The 20770-nt window shown below is 43.1% G+C and overlaps 1 protein-coding gene across 1 annotated transcript in view; it reads right to left on the bottom strand.

Annotated features, from left to right (window-relative positions):
• Positions 1-6060: 6060 nt before the first annotated feature.
• ADAMTS2 (ADAM metallopeptidase with thrombospondin type 1 motif 2) overlaps positions 6061-20770 on the bottom strand; it is a 310181-nt gene continuing 295471 nt past the window's right edge. Inside the window, exons 20-22 of the mRNA XM_075900502.2 lie at positions 20086-20215; positions 18157-18246; positions 6061-12630 (exon numbers count right to left, since the gene is read on the bottom strand). Of these exons, the coding sequence (XP_075756617.2) occupies positions 12170-12630; positions 18157-18246; positions 20086-20215 (681 nt within the window). The 3' untranslated portion in view covers positions 6061-12169. The remainder of the gene's footprint in view (positions 12631-18156; positions 18247-20085; positions 20216-20770) is intronic.

The following is a 20770-nucleotide window of genomic DNA, read 5'->3' as shown; positions in this document are numbered from 1 at the left end:
CTGCCACAGCAGTAGTAGCTGGGAGCCTGCCAGGCCCCAGGCAGCTGCCTTGTGCCCGTCTCCATGTCTAGCAGTTCTTTAACCTCACTGCCCGCTGTGCCTCCCTCCTCTATCAGTGGTCCGGGAGGGAGGTGGGGAAAAAGGGACAGCAATGTTACAATCAACTCTGTATGGGCCTGTACAGCGGCCACGTCTTACCGGTATGCTGTACCTGCCCATTCCATCTCACTTCCACATCTGGGGGGGGGTTGCTCCAAACCCCGTCACGCTCAGACCCGTGGCCAGTAACGAAGTGTAGCTCCCTAATGAAAACCCGACTTGACCCTGCAGTGATATTGCCTGCATTAGCTTTTCTGGCCTAACCCTCTCAGCCGAACGTTTCACAGGGAATGATTTTGTTTTTTTGTGGATTTATGGGGCCAGGCCAAATGTTACATTCATAAACAGCCAATCCATGTGTTTGCTATTTGTGGTTTCAGTCTGAATGCTGAATATGCAAACAAGCTAGAGAATTCTGCCTTCAGCAATAATCTCTTACGCTAATGTTTCCTATTCCCGCAGTGCCAAATAGCTTTCTGCTTTAGTGCACACCGGGTAAAGAGCAGAATGGAGAGATCACAGCAAGTGCACTAGTCAGTGAATTTAATCCACAGGTCTGTTATTTCTTGAATGCATTTGTTGTTTGAAATTATTGTGAGAAAAATTCTTAGGCTGTGAGCCGTTTCCTGGTAAGCATGCACTGTCTGACATGCAAGCGACAGTGCTTAATTTGTAATGAGAGATGCCGGGACTCAAGCAATTTATTTACATTCAGAACTGATGCAGCAAGTTGAGAGATGCCAGGGCTACGAACTACCAAGCCTAGAGGTGCTGGAATTCAGCTGTGGCACAAATTAAGCACTGGAGAGCAGTGTTGGTTCATTTCATTTTTGGAGAAGCTTAACTCTTAGAATCAGCTTTCTAGAGCCAATACTTACTTAGGGTTGAGGTTTTTCTGTATCATTCCATGAACATTCCTGGCTGTAACCTGATTTGTTATCTGTCATTCGCATTCCTTATCTAGCCATTCATATTGGTAATCTATCATTCGTATTCTGGTAGCACTTAGCAGTCCCAACTGACATCAGGGCCCCATTGTGCTTGGTGCTGTACAGACATGTAGCAAGAGCCAAACTATAAACTCTTTGGCTACATTTACACTACAGCAGAAAGTCGATTCAAGCTACACAACTCCAGTTATGTGAATAATATGTAACATAAGTTGAGTTACCGCAAGCTATACGCTGCAGGGTGGGAAGAAGGCAGGGTCACTGGGAGAAACTCTCCCATCAACTTCCCTTACTTTTTTCAGCCAGGGTAGAGTAACAGGGGTGATGGGAGAGTGATCTGCAGTTGATTTGGCAGGTCTAAATTAGACCCGCTAAATCAATCACCGATGGATTGATATCAGTGTGTCAATCCAGATTGCAGTGTAGCTGTAGTCTTTGACAAAAGGACTGAAGAGAAAGCCAGAGAAAAGATGGGAGAAAGGAAGTTGTATGAGGCCCATGTCACACATGGAAAGCAGAGGCCTGGATCTGCAAAGTATTTAAGTGCCGAATGCAGTTTTACCAGTGTTCCCTGTAAGCTAGGTGCTTGTGCAGCTGCTCAGGAGAAATTCCAGTGCTGCCCAGCTGATTAGCAGAGTGCTCAGTGAGGTTTGTGTTTCTAATGGTGGTGCACATTCACACATGCCTTGGTGCACAAAGCAAAATTTATTCTGCACACGAGAGCAAAAGATTAGAGGAAACATTGATCCCACCATTGATTTCAGTGGCTGTGTGTTGCCTAAATACTTGTGAGGATTTGTGCCTAAGTGGCTTAGTTTCCATTGATTTCAATAAGAGTCAGGCACCTAAATAGCTTTTGCGGATCTGGACCTTTGACCCCAAATAAAAGATATGCATGAGGCATATTTCTTTTGAGTCAGGCATGGCATGAATTGATGTCATTCTTAAACGTCAAGGCTGCACCCAGGGGAAACCCTATTACATTACACCACAGTGCTGTAGGAAGAGCCACAATCATGTATCTGGCTAGGCTTCAGACCTGTGGCCTGAACAAGAAACCCTTTGTAGTCCAGCCTTGATCTCTGAGCTATCTGCTATAACATTGTTTCCTTTCCCCCCACACGGTCGAAAGCAAATTGCAATAGCAACATCACCATGGGCCACTGCTTCAATTAAAAAGATCTAGTGACCTCAGTAGGATCAGGCCCTAAAATAATAGATACAATCCTCAAGCCATGTACACAAAGGCTTTCCAATCTGCTCTTGCGAGCGGAGGTCTTGTTACTGCTTTTAAAATGTGCTGTCGCGTTTTATAGCGGCAAATGCTGTGCTAATACAATGTCTAAAGGGTTGTCCCTTGCAAGGGATTGCCCCGAGAGGCTCAGATGCTGGTAACCAATGGTTGCATTTTGGTGAAGAGCTTTGTGACAAGATACTGTCAGTGGCTGGCAACTAAGACACACAGCGAGGCCGTGAAAATAACAGCCTAACGCTGATCATAAGGGGAACCATTCATTATCTCGCCTTGCCTCTTGCTCTAACAGCTGCTGAAGTTGCTGTTGCCGAGAAGAGCGCTGGTGGGGCGTTTTGTAAGCTTTGCCTTTATTGTGACTATGCCATGTCAAGTGGCTTCCGTGTTCACTGCGTTGTGAAAGCGAGAATAACATTTGAATATATTAACCTGCCCTCCGCTCAAAGTGACGTTACACACGTTTCCAACTCACGCTCACTCGTTCCTCAGGTCTCTCGGGGCATGGCTGCACTGCCCTGCGATACCTGCCTCCCTCACCAATGAGGCATGGTCCTGCCCACATGCCACTCGGCCCAGGCCGCCTCTGCTGGTGCAGCTTCTAGTCCAGTGGGCCCCAAACTTTTGGGGCTGCCGGGCGCCTGGAGACGGGGCCGCGCATGTGCCGTGTGCCCAGGGCAGGGCCGGCCCAGATCGTTCGGCAGGCGCACATGAACGCCCCGGCTGGTGCCATGGCACTGCATTGGGGACCACTGTTCTAGTCCAACCGTGCTCTGGCCAGGACTGGGGCCGCACGCCGCTCGCCTTCCCTGCACTCCAGGGCTGGGGGCTGGAGCTGTACACTGCCCGCCACTTGGGGCTGTGTTGGGGGTGGGGCTGTAACCATGCATGGCCTGCTCCCCTTTCTGGGACTTGGGTAGGGGGCCTGAAGCCACGATCTGCCCAGTTGTGGTCTGGAGCGGGGGGTCCTGCCCTCCTCTTTGAGGGAAGGGGGGAAACGTGCGGAAGGATGGTGGCCACAGGACGCTGTGGGAGTGGGAGGGGAAAGAGTCCTGGCCCTGGAAGAGGCTTTAGGTGGAAGGGGCAAGGTTGGGGGGGCTAACCTCCCTCAGCCAGTGTTCATACCTTGCCCATGCCTGCAGCTAGCCCATGTTAGCAGAATGGCTGCGGGGCCAGGAATTTGCAGTGTAGTCATCCAGCTGGAGCCTGGGCTCTGAGACATCCCTCTCAGCCCCTCATTGGGTTGTTCCCTGTAAGCTGGGTGCTTGTGCAGCTGCTCAGGAGAGATTCCAATGCCACCCAGCTGATTAGCAGAGTGTCCACAGAGAGATTCGTGTTTCTCCTGGTGGTGCACATTCACACAGGCTGTGGTGCAAGTAGAAAAAAATTATTCCGCACACAACTGGAAAAGATTAGAGGGAACATTGATCCTAGGGACAAGCCTCCAGCCCAAGCCTGAATGTCTACACTACTATTCTGTAGCCCTGCAGTCTGAGTTCCATGAGCCCAAGTCAGCTGATACGGGCCAGCAGCGGGTGTTTTATTGCCGTGTGGACGTACCCTCAATGCCAAACAAACTGACATTCAGTTGTATGAATGGGGACAAATCCTGCAATTCAGTGGTAAGTTCTAAAAATTGTAACCGTGATCTATATTCCCTTTCGGTTTCAAGGAGGATGTGTCTCAGACGCTGCTTAATATTTAAAGGTAAAATGGTCTGATTGAGAATAAAATATCAACTGCCTCTTTGATCGACTGTTAACAACGTCCTGCAGAAATTGCCGTGAAGCCCTGATCCAAAGCCTGCTGGAGTCAATGAAAGGAAGTCTTTCTTCTGATTTTGGTAGCCTTTGGGTCAGGGTCTAAACTGTATCAGATGAATACATTTTTGAGGAGGGGAGACTCAACAAGTCTGAATTCAGGAAACACAGAAATTGCCATATGGGCTCAAAGCAGGGGTGCATCTAGGCCAGGATCTTTCCCAGGCTCTAAACAAATGTACTCAACTAAAAACATGAAAACAGTAAGGCTCCGTCTACACTTTTTGTTTTTTGCGGCAGAGGAAATGCAAATGAAGTGCTCATTTGCAAATCTCACGCTCTCATTTGCATATTCTTGTCTGATCCTTTTTGTGGAAGAGGTTTTTGCAATAAAAAGCCCTGTGTAGACGGGGCCATTTGTCGCAAAAGAAACCCTTTTGCGCAAGATCCCTTATTCCTCAAAAATGGATCTTGCACAAAAGGGGTTTTTCCCGAAAAAATGGCCCCATCTACACTGAGTTTTTTTTCGCAAAAACCTCTTCCACAAAAAGGATCGGAAGAGACTATGCAAATGAGAGTGTGAGATTTGCAAATGAGCGCTTCATTTGCATTTCCTTTTCCTCAAAAAACAAACAGTGTAGACGGAAGTTAGTTTGAGTAAAGAAAGGGTTGCATCACATTGCATGCTACATACTGGGTGCTAGTTCTGAGTAGACAAGGAGAGGAAAACTCTTCCAAATCGTCAAGAAATACAGTTGAATTAGCAGGAAGAGGTTTGGGACAGAATCTGTTTATGAACATGCAGGATATTGTAGGAGAATATGCCTGCGGGAAGTATGTTATGAAAGGTGCAATTAGAGGATAAATCTCTCTTCCAAAGCAAAAATAATAAACTGGAGCCCAAATTACTCGATCTATGAAATTGACAATACGAGTGGTAGAGGTGGCTGGAAGCCCCAGGCCAGATCTCAGGGCAGTTGGCCCCTTAACAACCTCCCCCCCCCATACCCGCCATCAGCAGGTCTGGCCCAGACCAAACACTAACAACGTGTTTTGTGCTTAGACTTCTGTAGCAACCCCATCCTGATCACCGTGAACTAAACCAGTGTTTCTCTACCAGTGGTACAAGAATCCCCATGGGTACTTGAGAGAAGTCGGGGGGGTACATCAACACAACTGAAATTTGGAGAAAACTGAATGTTTGTTTTAAGTTTTACAGCGCTTTATTATTTTTGTACTTTTTACACCCAAAAACTTCATTGCCCGCCCGGCCACGATTAAGTTGTTTAAACAAATGGGTTGCAACGGTAGAAAAAAATTGTGTGTGTCTGAAAACAGTTGGTACTGGGGGTACTTATAATTTTTTTAAAAGGGGGCACATATATTTTTTTTGAAAAAGGGGTACTTTATAAAAAAAGGTTTGAGAAACACTCAACTAAACATAGCATCTAAGGGTACATCTTGACTACAGGCTTTTGTCGAGAGAAGTTTTGTCGACGGGTACTGTCAACAAAAAGCTGTCAACAAAGAGCATCTAGACTACATCCAGTTCTGTCAACAATGCAAGCCGCTTTGTCGACATGAGAGTGTAGACACAAGGGACAGTGTAGATGCAATAGCGCCTTCGGTCGACAGAACTCTGTTGACAAAAGGCATTATTCCTCATAGAATGAGGTTTACTGTCATCGACAAAACCGCTGAGTTCTGTCGATGTTATGTCGACAGAACTCAGCGGCAGGGTAGATGAAGGTATAGTTTTGTCGACAAAACCCTGTAGTCTAGACACACCCTAAGAAAGGAAAAGACACTCACTGGACTTTGAAATCACCTCTCCTCCGTACATCCACAACCAATGTTCCTTTGGACAGAATGAGCTACCAAAGGGAAAAGTCCAACACTTTTGCAAAAGAAAACAGACCTTTGAACTTTAATAAATTATAAAATTAAAAGTTCTAATTTTTATATACATTTTAATATACAACAAATGGCTATTCATTGCAAATGCTGTGAAGACATATGTATTGTAATTGAATGGCAGTGCCATACAGTTATTCAGATGAACATAGCTAATACCGTGCATTGTAGATGAATATATAAGGCATTTAATGTATTATATAATAAAGTAAATCATGCAGGCCCTTTGAGTACACGTAAAGCACCATTTATAAGCTGTTCAAATTTCTTAAAGCATTTGAAGTGAGTACCAAGAGAACCTAAATTTGAATGGTAGGTGTTAAAATGGGTACTGGTGAATGGTAAAGGAATTCTAAAGGAAGTATTAAGGTGAGTTAAAAATGGGATTTGATAGCTGCCAAAGGAAATATGGTTGATTTAGTGTCGCAAAGATACTGAGCTTAGAAAAAGAAGAGAAACATTAATTCAGAAAGTTGATCAGCTTGTGTTCAAAATCAGACTGCATTAATTTAGTGGTTGGGTTTAATGGGCAGGGTGTTGGGTTTAATTTCCATGACCGCATGAATACCTACCAGGAAATGCCCCTTCTGCAGAGAGAACACTGTTTTGGCATGGAGAGCAGGCAGTTATATGACAGACAGACCCTCTGCAGAATCACCAGATCCATAACTAGATTCCTTTCTTTTATTCTTGGGCGTTATGTTAAATTGGTGCCCAAGGCTTGTGATGCATGAAACGGTGCTGCCTATGCAAAAAGAAACACCACAAGAGGAAGCTGCTGTCCAAAGTTTAACAGGCCTGCAAACAAGCCACATATTCTGCCACCATATAAAAAGAAGGAAAAGCAACTGGGAGCCAGACCCCAGCTATTGCTTCCACATTCGTTATTCTTAACCAAAACGGCCCAATTCCTCAGAGGTATTTAGGCTCCTGACTTCTCCACAAACTGCAGATATTAGGGTCAGCTTAAAGGAATGCTGTTCTTAAGGGGACGATTCTTTCTCATATGGAAATATCGCAAGGAGAAGGTGCCTGCCAGGTCTGTTTCACAGAGGTCTGGACAAACCTTCAATGGCCAGAAGCTTTCCCTCCTGAACAATGTCTACTGAAGAGTTTGACTTAGGCTCAGATATCACTGACTTTATGCTAAAAACAAGCCTACATTGAAAAAGCACACCAATGGAATTAACACCCAGTCCGAAAGAAAGCAAGAAGGCAGAGAGAAAACTCAGTACAGAGAGCCTGAAAAAGGAATGAGTTTTGGAAAAGAACAGAACAACAGATGCTCTGAAGTCTGATCCAATACTTGTTGAAGGCAAAGGAAAGGTTCCCATTTGCATTGGTTAAGGTCCTTTGTGACTACCCCATGGATACTAGCACCAGCCTTGCTTTTTGTGGCACGTGTTCTGTTCCTGTCATCTAGCACGGGCTGCCTGTTAGGTTGGCAAATCTGGGGAGGTTTTGTTCATTTGTTTGATTTTAAAAATGGAATCCCCCCTTGGGAAAGAGGGAAAATGTTGCTGTGCCAAGTCTGTTTCTGAACTTTCAATGAGCTTTGAAACTCAAAAGGCAGCTTACGAGGTTTTCAAAGACTTCAGCTCCAGGGGGTTCGTAACTCTAACATCAGCCACAATGCATCTGGTCACTCGGTAAATATGAAGCCTTGGGCAGGGGGTAGAGCTGAGATGATACAGAAAAGCAGAACAACCCAGAATTTGCTCTTTCCTGGGGTCAGTGAAAATGTGGCTTTGCTATCTAATTCTGACACACAACATTCCACCTTCTTTTCGGTGGTAACGGGCACGGTTTAGGGCAGCTTTTGACGTTGTGGGGGTTTTGTCATGTATTTCTTCCTGGTGCCCTGGCTAAACCTATTCCATCAACTCAGGAACAGCAGAACCCATTTAAACGTTACCTCTGGACTGCATGTGAAGAAGGAAACACAACCCCCAGAGGGTGCCAGAGGACAGTATAAAGTTGTTACCCCTCAAAGCTACCCAATGAATTTGGCAAGGGTCCATCAACTCCTCCCAATATGCAGCCAGGCAGAACAAAGATTCGATGTGGAGAGTTTCTCCCAGACTGTGTTGGGCAACACTTTGGGAGGAGGAGACGGAGGTGAGGGAAAAGGGCTCACACGGTCCAGTGGCGGAAGAGGAGTTTTGGGGCGATAAGGACCAGGGTCTGGCAGCTACCACCACAGGTTCCCAACCCTTCCAGGTTTCCCCACAAATAGGTTTGTCTAGTTTAGTGCATGACTGGATATACTGTTTGGCTACATTAGGGTGGGGTTCCCTGATGACTGTATTGCCCTCATAGACCTAACGTTATGCTGCTAAAGGGAAAGAAGAGAGTATTAAGTTGAACAATCTCAATGGAGCAGAGGAAACTCGAAAAGCATAAAATAGCTCACATTTCTGTCTCTCTCTCTCTCCCCCCTTCATCCCTCTCTCCTGAATCTAGATTTGAGGCACAGCAGCTGAACTGGGGCAGCATTTTAGCTATGACTTGCATACATAAAAGTTGCCAGTGTTCCCTTTCTGGCACTCATGACTTCACTTTTATATTTTATGCATACGCACAATGACATGGCAGCCTCTGAAGCACTTGGGGTCTGTCAGGTAAGCTTGTTAGAGGCTCTCAACCCCCCAGGAAAGGCTGCTGCTGCACAATTTTAAACACCCACACACTCCATCCTGGCACCTGACAGACAGCACAGGTCACGCTAAGCAATGCTTGGGAGCACACGGGCAAAACAATGTGAAAGGGAACTGTCTCATCTATTTGGCTGTCAGCATCTCATGGCAGGGCCATGCTATGGCTCCATGCGCAAGGGTGGAGGGGCATTCTTGGGTGATCCTTAGGTGACGATGTCATAAATGTGATTACCAGCAACTGCCTCTGTTACAGGTGCATATAACTACGGCTATCTGCAGTGGTGACCCACCTACTTTGCTGGCCTAGGGGGCTAAGCATGCAGGTACTGAGGCAAATACTAAAATACCTATTGAGGAATGCACCTGAGGTTCTCCCTGCTCAGCCTATGCATAAGCCAGGACCACAGCTAGCACTTGCCCGACTCGCTGAGCATAAAATCACACACCTCAGCTAAAGTAAAGTCGCTCTGGGAAGATGAAAACTCTCTCTACCATCTGCAGCCAGCAGCCACACTCACAGTCTCTCCCCTTTGCTGTCTCTTTGCCTCTCCTGTCTTCCTTCGCGCCTCTCTCCCCCATCACAAACACAGTGGGTAGGTATACACCGACTCCCACCTACTGCCTCTTCCAAGCTTTCTTATCCTTGCCAAAACCGGCAGCTGTTCCGCTTCTGCAACATGCATGCGATCGGGGGTTGTAGGAGATGGCATTGTGCCTCGGATGTAGCACTGTGTGTGAGCAAGACAGCTCTTCCCTTCTCTTCTTCCGCTGTGCCATTCATTCAGTCGCACCCACAAACCTGGCCTGTCTTAGTGTTTTCACGAGTTGGACCTTTTTTTTTTTTTTTTTTTTTTAAAGACCCAAAAAGAAACCCAGACAGGTGTGAAACATTCTTCCACCATCCATGGGAAGAGGTTATTGTGGGAAAAGCCTGGAAGAGGTAGTGGAAGTACAGCGCATACAGGAAAAGGGCAGTTCTCTGTCCCCCTCTAGCAGGAGTGGGCCCTTTTAAAGAGATTTCTGACTCTGCTAATGAACCCTCGCTCCTTACCCCAATGGCTCAAGCGAATGCTTTGAACCCGGAAGTCCAATCTCTGTTCCTGCAGATACCATAACCAGGGAGGTTGTTATAGGGGTCTTGACCTCTTTCAAGCCCTGATGTAACATCTGCCAATTTAGGCTGTTATAAATACCCTTATCACTGCTGTGGTTAAGCACTTCAGACATATTACTTTGAATTTATCTCCACATCTTCCTGCGAAGAAGGAAAGCTGATGGTGTTATGCAGGGAAAACGTAGCCCCCTTCTCTAATATTTTGTCTAATAGTCTTTGTAAATTATTATTTTTTAAACCTTGTCTCTTGTCCTTCCGACAGTTTCTGGACATAGATTTACCTTCTGTTTCCAATAATTCAGTGCACTCAAGGTTACTTTTAATTCTTTCTCTTTACGATATAAACTGGGGGACTTTGCAGCAGAAGTGGCCCATTCACTCACAACATTTAAAAGCAGAACTGGGGACCCCAGCAGAAAGCCAATTGTGGTGTTTTTTTCCGTGAGGACCAAGATAGCAATGCAAATGAGGAGATACATGGTGACAGTTTCACTTCAAGATCAAAAACCCGCGAGAGCATTTTGCCATCTTTCACTTGCCTTTCCTATGTGAAATGACAGTGTCAAGGTGGCCCTAATGCCTAGAAAATAGTAACAAACTTGAGCAGACAAGGGAAAGTTGGCTCAATAGGCGAAAGCAAAATTAATAAATGCCACAAACACAAAGGATTTAATTCCTACTCGCATAATACTACAGGGTTGTAAAACGCACTGAAGGCAATGGGAGTTTTTGACTGAAATGTTCAGTACCTACTAATCACATTAGTTATCCTATGTGGCAGCTGGTAACATCCTTGTATTATATATAGGCATGTGAAAGCAGGCCTGGCCTCGCCAAAAGGTACAAACCACCAAGTAAAATAGGTCGTCTAGCTGCTAGGGATCCAAAATGAGCTATGTAAAATGGAGAGGTGACTTAGCTATCAGAAGACATTGCAGGGAAAGGAAATACTCAAAGGGCTGTCGGGCTACACATTTCTAAGATCTAAACAAACTTGGTACTGTGTTTATATATAAGCATGATGAACAATTGTTCACTTCTGCTGCAACAAAGCTGTCCTAAGGGAAGGTTGAGAATGCAAACTGTTTTCCTTCAGAATGATGTAACATTGTACTACAGAAAACATTAACACAAAATTACACTTTCATCATGAAGCACCAAAGGAAAGGAAAAGAGAATCCAGTCATTTTACATTAAACAGACTGTCTCCGTCTACACTGTCAGGTTTTTGCAGAAGAGGAAATGCAAATGAAGCACTCATTAGCATTTCTCGTGCTCTCATTTGCATATTCTCTTCTGATCCTTTTTGCGGAAGAGGTTTTTGCGGGGAAAAAAACGCAGTGTAGATGGGGACATTTTGTGCAAAAAAACCCTTTTGTTTACAAGAATCTTTATTCTCAAAAAATGAGGACTAAGGCTTGTGTGCAAAAGGGATTTTTTGTGCAAAATGGTCCCATCTACACTGAGGTTTTTTCCGCAAAAAGGATCGGAAGCGTATGCAAATGAGAGCGTGAGAAATGCTAATGAGCAGTTCATTTGCATTTCCTCTTCTGCAAAAACAAAGCAGTGTAGATGGAGCCAGAGTGTGGATAAAAGGTAGACCAAAAAGAATGGCCACTAAAACCATTGGGCATATTGTATTGCAGGAATTTAATGATTATGGAACAAAGATTCTTGTAAACAAAAGGCTAGGACATTGTCGGACTAAACTGTATAGGTCCAGTCAAACAGTAAATATTTTTTATAGATTCAACTGCTTAGAAAAAAATGCTTTGAAGTTGTTTATGGGAACATGCAAAATACTGGTTATCAGTTCTGAACTTTGATTAAATACATGGTTGTACAAATAATCTCAAACATAAGATCCCAGATAAGAAAAGTATGTAAGTGTCCATGTAAATGTAGCCATGAAAATAGTTCCATTTAAGGCAACAGGACATGTTTAAAATCACGCATATATTTAAATACCTTTCTGAATCTGGGAGTAATTTAGTGTATGTTTTGATGCAACGTGTCTCTTGATAGACACTATTAAAGGCATCTGTCAGTAACAGGGTCTGTTTGCTGACTGTAACATCTATTATCATTTCCTGGGAGTTATGCAATGCATTGAGGGGTGAAGACAGCCGATAATCCAAAAACCTGCTGATCTGGGCTAGGTATTATGGTTTGTTTGGATTCAGTGAAATACTGTAATGATATTGCACTAGTACATTATAGCACCCTGTAATCCTAGCCCATCAAAATGTTTATACTAGTACTTTGAAACAATCCTACATTTCTCTTTGTGGTAGATGTTAGAATTTGGCATTACTGCCATAGCACCGTTATTTTTTCTTTTTCTAGCTTCTATGACATGGGCATTACTATGGTAGTGGTAAAATCTCTATAAGAGAAAAAAAAGTCATTTGCGCCGTATTTCCAGTTTAACGTAGCTTTCTCTTCGTCTCTTTTTTCCTTTTCTCAGCTATCAGCTCCTGAATCCTTTGGTTCTTTGTCCTTTCATAAGGGAGCTTCCTCCTTGGGATGATGTTGTGCTGTGGTACTTCATTGTCCAGCCCGTCGATTTTATATGGCACGTCTACTACATTAATTTCTGGGTGGTCCTCAGTTGCATTGGAACGGGTAGTGTTTGATTTGGAAACAAGAAGGGGTCCAGCAGTAGTCTGCATGACAAGAACCCCTGTAGGAGGAGTGAGGGTAGGCAGGAGGTTCTCTTCAATGTCATTCTTACGTCCGTTAGAGTCAGTTATGTTGTCATCCTTGGTTATGTTGTTATACGTTTTACAGGACTTGCAACACAGCTTATTGTACCGAGGAATGGAACAGTAACGAGAGAGAACATCCATGCGACAAAACATGGACTTGTCTCCTTGGCACTGCTCCCCTGAAAGAGAAAAATAGGAAAAGTAAATAAACAGCAGGTGGAGAAAAGTCGTCTTCAAGAAAAGTTTTTAAAGTTGTATCCTATAAAATCAGAACTAGCAAGAGACACACTCAGGCTTTGGCAAAGGGGACAGGGTTTGTAATGCAAACTGGGCTGGTATCTTTTGACAAATGGGCCCTTTAAATTATAGAGGGGCTAACTGAAACCCTACATCCTTACCCACCATCAAAGTCTGAGGTAATCAAAATCAGATCTGAGTTGCCATGTTGGCCCTATCACTATGATAAATCTGATGTCTTTCCCTTATGCTGTACTAACACTAAGGTGTGGTGCTGACATGAATGTATGGCATTTTTGTGAAGTATAACAACTATGTTGTTACTCCTGAATTCCACTCATGGATAGCTAAAGTCACAAATAATACTCAGGTACTCTTTATTCCTTCACTCCTTTTACATGCGCTCATGCAGAATAGCACTTCCTCATTTAATACTATACATATGTTTTAGAAAATGATCTTGTTAAGTGAAAACGTGTTTTGCGGAGTCAATTTTCCCATTGAAAATAATGGAAAAGGTGAGGGTTGCGTTTCAAGCGGTGGTGTCTGTTGGGACCGGGACATAAAGTTGGGGGAGAAAGGGTATTGAGTTACAGCAGGGAGGGGAGGTGTTTGGTTCTAGGGAAGAGAAGGGGAGGAGGGGAGAGAGGGATTGGCTTGGGAGTATGTCCCTGTGACGGGTCTACTGGGACCCACACTGCATCCGGCGAGGGGGGGGGGGTCACCAGGGAATGGCGCAGCGAGCGGCAAACCCTTTGTCACTTTGCAGGGAGGCAGGGAAAGCCACGCACAGCCACCGGCAACGGGCCAGCTGGGGAAATCTTGTTATTCCGGGGACAGTCGTGTAATTCAAAAAACGTTCCCTACAAAAAAATCGTGCTATCGCGAAACCGTGTTAAGCGGGCATGTGTTAAATGAGGAATTACTGTAATTTAATTAAAACAAGGAGAAATTGAGTCTAAACAGCTACTAGTCTCAGGTGTGGGCTGGGCTTACATACATATGCATATCTCTGAGCTTCAAAAAGCCATAGTTTTGTCTGAGAGACTGCATGGTTATCTTGCCTGAGAAGACTTTGAAGCAAACCATTCCAACCTTTCAGGTGGAATTTGGAAGTGGTGAACTTTTTACACAAGCGAGGTAGAATTGTGCTAATTGACGTTTGTGACTGGAAGACTCACTGCAAATTCCTCACTTTTGCAAATCTGGGAATAATGAAAAGTAATACAAATTAATCCAGGATAATTCATAGATGTGTTCAGGCCTGAAGGAATGATTTAGAGCATCTAGTCTGAATGGGTCACGAGGAATGCTCTGGTGTCAGGCTTCTTTCGGAAAAACCTTTTTTCAGAAGAGATCTTCCGAAAAAACTTCTTGCAAAAGAGAGTGTCCACACACAAAAGCACATCGAAAAAGTGATCTGCTTTTTCGAAAGATAGTGTCCATACTGAATGGACTCTATCTGGCATTTCAGCTGTGATTACTATGGACGGAGTGGCCACCAGGACACCTGTGCTTTTTCTTCTTTCCTCTTCTTTCGAAAGAACTCCCTCTTCCCCATCCACACACACCTTCTTCCGAAAGAGCTCTATCGGAAAAAGGCTTCTTCGTCATAGAAAGCGGATTACCAACACTGGAAAAAACCACTCTGTTTTTTCAATTTACTTTCGGAAGAACAAGATTGCAGTGTGGACGTAACTCAAGTTTTGTCGGAAAAATGGCCATTTTTCCGACAAAACTCTAGTGTAGACTTGCCCTCAGTGAACTGTATGTGCAAAGCTGAGAATGAGGGGGTTGGCCATATTTTTCTTCTTATGGTAAAGCACTACTCAGACACTAGTTGGGGCACAAAGGGTTTTATTAGTCTGCCCAGGGGTGGGGAGACATCTTTAATCAGCAATTCTTGTTCAGTGGAAGCTAACCAAGGCTAGCGCTTTCCCCCTGTCTCCCTTTTACCCACAGAGGAGTCACTGCACTGTTGGGGACAGAAGGTTCCATTCCCCTGCACAGACCCAGTTCTACAGGAGCTCTCTGTTCTGTTCACTATGATAGCAGCAGTGGGACTGTTGTCTTGCCTAGAACTAGGAGATACTGGGGCACCGCAGCTAACAGAATTACATTGATGCCTGCTAGGGATGTAAAATCCCAGCTCATCAGTTAACCAGTTAAATAGACCACTCCTGGGCCCTTGTGTGCGGGGTGACCAGGTTCTGCTCCTGAGCACCCGATTAAACCAGTAAGGAGGATGCCAGTTAACCAGTACCCAGCAAGCATCACCTGGTAAGGATGTGAATGGATACCAGTTAATGGGTTACCCAGTAAAGATGATGCTTACCGGGTAACTGGTTACCCATTCACATCCCTGATGCTTGCCATCCAAATAAACCCAAACTGGGGGAAAGTGCTGAGGTAGAGCTTAGAATGACACTTTGAATCATTAGTTGCACAAGTTATTTTTTTTCAGCACTCATGATGTGGACAGTAGCTTTATAAACTCTCTTCTGCAGTAACCCAGGAGTTACAGACGAACATGGCTACCTCTCTGAGACAATCATACCTATTGACCAGTCATAATAACAAAAGTTGTTGTGAACTTCTTTAGGACGAGATGTGTAATTTCAAATACTTGCCTTAATTCGCAGTGTACCTGATTGCAGAACATATATGGCTTTATGTACGGTTAGCATTACTGATACCATTCTTTGCTACCCTTTTATGGGCTCTCAGCAACATTGCAGTAAATGACAAGCACCGCAGCAGATTCAGAAATATTACGTGAACTTAGAAAGCATAAGTGTCATCTCTTCATTCATCCGCCGTTAAAAATATAGTGTTTAATTGGCAAACATATCAGTCCAGCATATGCTAATTTCTATTGCTCTTGCTTTGAAAAGCTAGGGTTGACTGACAAGGCTGAAACTGCATCTTTGCAAACTAACCCATTTATCCATTGATTATTGCAATTTCTGTAGAAAACAAAAATATGGTTCTTATTTTGTCAGTTTATTTTCAGATGATAAACTGAGACAACAGCCAGAAGGAACTCCTTCCTTGAAATCTGAGAATAATTGAATTTTGGACAAATGTTCAAAGCAGCTTCAAACCTGCAGATGCATTTTAATGTGTGCAAGCTTTTGCATGCAAAACTTATGCATGAAGAAAGTTGTATAGATCACATTGAGGCCACTTTGAACATTTTGCCCTGTATGACTTTAGTACAGGCTTTTCCAAATACACTGTGCCCGCTGAATTTTCTGCAAGCTGACATTTAAATTTAGTTACAAAAGGCACAGCCATTCATGTTTATATATTATAAGGATTACTCAAAGTCTCTTTAGAAAAATGCCTTGTTTTTTTGAGTAAAAATATGCAGTATCAAGCATAAAAACTACACGAGAATCAAATTCCAGTATCTAATAAAAATGTTTAGTTTTATGAGCTATTTTACATGAATGAATTTCCAAAATCTTATAACTCAATGAAAATCAGAATGAAATTTATTCTGCATTTCCAGACCAAAATATTCAGATGTGCTGAACTTTTATTTGTTTTATTTGCAGTATGCATAACAGACTGGAAGTATACTTTCAAATCATCGGTTAAAAAAAAAAAGTCTGTTTCAAAGTCACTTTGGTACCCATTAAATTGGTCTCATAAAAAATATTGGGAAAGCAAACTGAATTGGCACATCTTTAATAGTTATGTTCAATACATACAAAACACTAATAAAATATCCCTGATAAACCAAAGTGCAGATAGACATAGTGCACAATGCCCAGATACCTTATTGCACCATTCTCGATAGCCACCCATATCTTGAAACATCACTAAACATTTGTCTATTTAAAGGTAACAGTCATGAATATATGTATACAATTAAACACCAATTATTTTACATAACAGTACTCAGTGCCAGAGATGTCTTTGCTTTTGTATCTTGTCATGTAAATTATTAACATGTTTCAAGAAATTATCATATTAACAGCAAAATTTAAATATGTGATCACATGATAATGACAAGTTTGAAGTGCTACATTGCTGAAGATAACAAAGATTTGAAAGTGCCACCTTCCTAAGGGATATGGTCAGTGGAATAAGATAGCAATTTGCTATGTAAATCAAACACTGCTTTTAAAAACTGATATGCTTCTACTATTACTCGATGTCACAAATGGTTTTATGAATAGTGAATTCCAAATCTTCAACACAAACACATAAGGTGAAGCAACAATGGCAATTATATTTTGACCTTTTCTTTATGAAATGTACATGAACTGTGCAAGTTAACCTTGGATTAAATTTACTTCCTTCTAATAGTTTCTCATTCAAGTAAAAATGCTTGTTTATGAAGATTAACTCGTGTTCCCAGTATACTGTTTGTATTTAAAGCTGGATCTGGTACTTAATGCCATTATATGTAAACATTAAGGCATTTTTCTAAAATTTATTTTTTCTATGCAAAAAAAAAAAAGCAATAAAAATTGAGGTAATTCTGTAGTTCACACTGTTATGTTTGCCAGTTGACACATAGATACAACATACGCACACACACTCATACCAATCAAGTCAAACATGCATATGGTGAAAAAAGACCAATGGATGTAATGACCATAAATAGTTCAATATTGTGCAACGTGAGACACCATAGTCAATGATAATGTCCTAATGCCTCAACCATGTTTTAAAAAAGCGAACAACAAACCATTAGCTTGGATCACTTACATTTAACAAAACATAGGAAAATATGCATAACTCTGGCAAAACTATATGAAAAAAAAGAACCTTTCAGCTTTGGAAAAGAAAATACTCAAACCAGGAAGAGTTTGAAGTCAGCCTACAGCACAATAGAAGCATTTAAAATATCAGTGGAAACAGAGCAACTTGTAATAACCTTTTCACAATAAAAAACACAGTTATTAAGTTAGGAATCAATTTGAGCAGCATGGGTAAGTAAGCGATGACACAGCAACGGAAAATGGAATGAATTCTTTCATTCAGCAAACTACCCCGTAAGGAAAACTTAGAGTGTTATGAGATTCAGGGCCTTGAGATAAAGGAGAACTTTAGCACTACAAGGTGTCATTATTGTGATGTGATCACATTCACAATAAGTTCTCAGTTTTGTTATCAAACTGAACATCATGAACCAGTAAGCCTTTTTTCACCATCACCAACCAACAAGCAAACTGACCCCAGCTCCCTTTCAGAGAAGTGCAACATACTGCGGAGATCCTACTTCACACATCCAACAACTTCAATACCTCTGCCATCAGTGGTGCCCAAACTCTAGAGAAGAAAGACACCACGTGCCAAGGGCCCCGTGTGAGAAAAAGATTCAGCCCAAGATTTAACTTGGTAAAGTCAAGGGAATTTTCCACATAGAGAGAGGAAAAAAGCAAAAGGCAAAGTCCACATTTGCTGTGGCATGCATTTAAGGGCAAAGGCAGAGTTATAAATGGGTCTTTTACTTGAAGATATTTTCTGGATGGGATATTCTCCATCGGGTCTTGACAGCCATTGTATCATGTAGGTTTTCTTTGATGGATCAGAAACATTTCCTGGAATAGAGGAAAGAATGTAAGCACAAAATATATTAACATTAGTAGCTTTGCTAGTTCTTAACTGTGCCACATTGAGCTGGATTTAGTGGAAAAAGCAGCAGAAAGACTAGAATGTTGCTAGGTCGGTATTTTTTAGAATAACTGAATAGTTAATTTATAACATCCATCAATCATTTTGTTTGCTGGGTTTGGAGTGGAATAATAAACGTTGAGGGAAGACTGAAAAGTACCAGTTTCTAGTCGCAGTATCAACCCTCTACTGCAGAGTAAGGGTCATCAGATTTTTGTTTAACAGCTGTATCCTTTAGAATCTTTGGCGTGGTACATGTAAGTGATGGCCTGTTGACTTATTAAGAAGTGTAATTCAAAGGCAGGATTCATACTTTGAAAAACATCAGTATAATTATTGAGAACATTAACTAATCTACTACATATTTAAGAGAGTTTGTCTGTCAGTGAGTGAGTGTGTTTGTTTATCTGTCCATCTGTTTGTCCAAGAACTCCTCCTAAATGCTAGGACCACCAAATTTGATATGCAGCTTCCTTTGATCATAACTTAACGCAAGGAAAGGGTTTGGTTGTGCCTGGAAAACTGGATGTGCCTGGAAAGGGATTGCTTCTCATAACATGAGAAGGGCGGGTTCTGCTAGCAGGGACAGTTATACTGTGTAATGACAATAGGAGGGCAGCAAGGTGCAAGGGATGGGGACCAGGATAGCTATAACCCCAATGGGGCATCAGAGGGTAGGTGTGGGGGGAAAGGACAGTTATCTATTTGAGAGAGTTTGTCTGTGTGTCTGTCCCCCAGTTGGGGGACATGCATCCCTCCCCTGGCTGTGCCTGCTGTGGCAGCCATGGAGAAGTGCTTCTCACCTGGCCCTACACTACTGACGTGATGGGGAAAAGCTGGGGTTGTCCTCTCTCCCTGGGCAGCCTGCAGACTGAACCCCTCCTCCCCTGCCCCACCACAGCTAAATGATTTAAATGAAGACAAACAAAACGTATGTGAGTTAAGGACCTGAGCAACACTGGGTAAATCTTCTACCTACTGAATAATAACTAAAATGATACAATGTATCATTTAAAAGGACCTCACAGGCGATATTTACAAAAGGCAAAAAAGCTAATGAAGCCAGGAACAGGCTCAGGTAACTCCTAAGGTGACGTGTCCTGACAGAAGTGAAAGGAAGAGAGCTACAGCTCTGAGGTGTCATTGGTGGAGAGATGGAACAGGAGGAGGACCCACCGCTGCTTTAATAGTTACTGCCCCCCTCCCCCCACACTCTGCCCAATGCCAACCCTTCTCAGACGCAGTGGTACTGAGCTGCACCAGTTCCCATAGCATCAACTAACAGGTGCCATTCTCTGGCTTCTAGCTTGCAATAGCATAGCAGCTGGGTTGGCTAGTGCCCCGTATCACTGTGAAATAATGAGGCATAGAAAGCATGCTAGCGATACAGATCACTTATGGCAATCGAGGGGCAATCGAGACCAGTGAGTGGGTCATACAAGGGGCCCTCCTTCATCTCACTGGGAAGAAAATAGCAGAATCTGGCAGCCCTGCATGAGGGCAAAGGTAAACAAAATGTCTCTCAGGCCACACCCAGAACCCCAATGGTCCACCTGAGGCCTGTGGGACAAAAGTTGCCCACCACAGACTTACACAGGTCCACAATCACATTGACACTCAAAACCTGTGGCACAAACTGCAGAATACAAATTAGCCTCTGGCACGCATGGGAATTCAGCTTCACTGTTGAATCAGATTGAATTGAAATAATGTTTTCAAAATTAGCAAGACATGCCGACGACAAGGACAAAGAGCAAAGTACTTACGGGGGCACAGAGTTAGTCTGCAGATCCTCACTGTCTCTGGTTTGTCTTCTTTACAATAACCACTGGCATCGGCTTTTGTCCTGCACAAAACTTGCCTTTCCTGGGTGCCATTACCACAAGTTACAGAGCACTGGGGAGAAAATGCACCAATTAGGCCTCCATTCACCTTTGGCATCTGATTTATTAGGAATTCTCTTTTTAGACTGGACTGCAGTCCAGCTATGTATGGTGCATAATGTGTCCTGACTAAGTTTTCACATTCACACACCAGGACCAAGCATAGACCCTTCCTATTCTGGTGAGAGTCCACTGTGCTAGGCACTGTGAAAACATGGTTCCTCCCTAGAATAGGTCAAAGTCCAAACAGTAGATGACTAACACTATATGAGAGCCATCTAGCCACGGCCCCTGTGCTGGACTGTGTTGCTTACAATCCCTATGAAAGCCACCAAGAAAAAAGAATCCTACAGCTCCTGATGGTATAGCAGAGCTCTACAATCATATGTTGTACTGACCGATACAGCTACTCTTTGCAAACTGCTTCATAGAGAATCACCATGACAAACTGGAATGATCACGTACATCAACATTTTCCGTGGAGTTCTACATGTAATGCCACTGCCTTGCACTTGCATCTCTCCTTCCAGCTGATGAGCTCAGAGCACTTTACAAATATGAACAGATC

The sequence above is a fragment of the Pelodiscus sinensis genome, chromosome 16 (genome assembly GCF_052426305.1).
Source record: "Pelodiscus sinensis isolate ZL-2025 chromosome 16, ASM5242630v1, whole genome shotgun sequence".
Lineage (NCBI taxonomy): Eukaryota > Metazoa > Chordata > Testudines > Trionychidae > Pelodiscus > Pelodiscus sinensis.
This window is presented reverse-complemented; position numbering and strand designations above follow the sequence as displayed.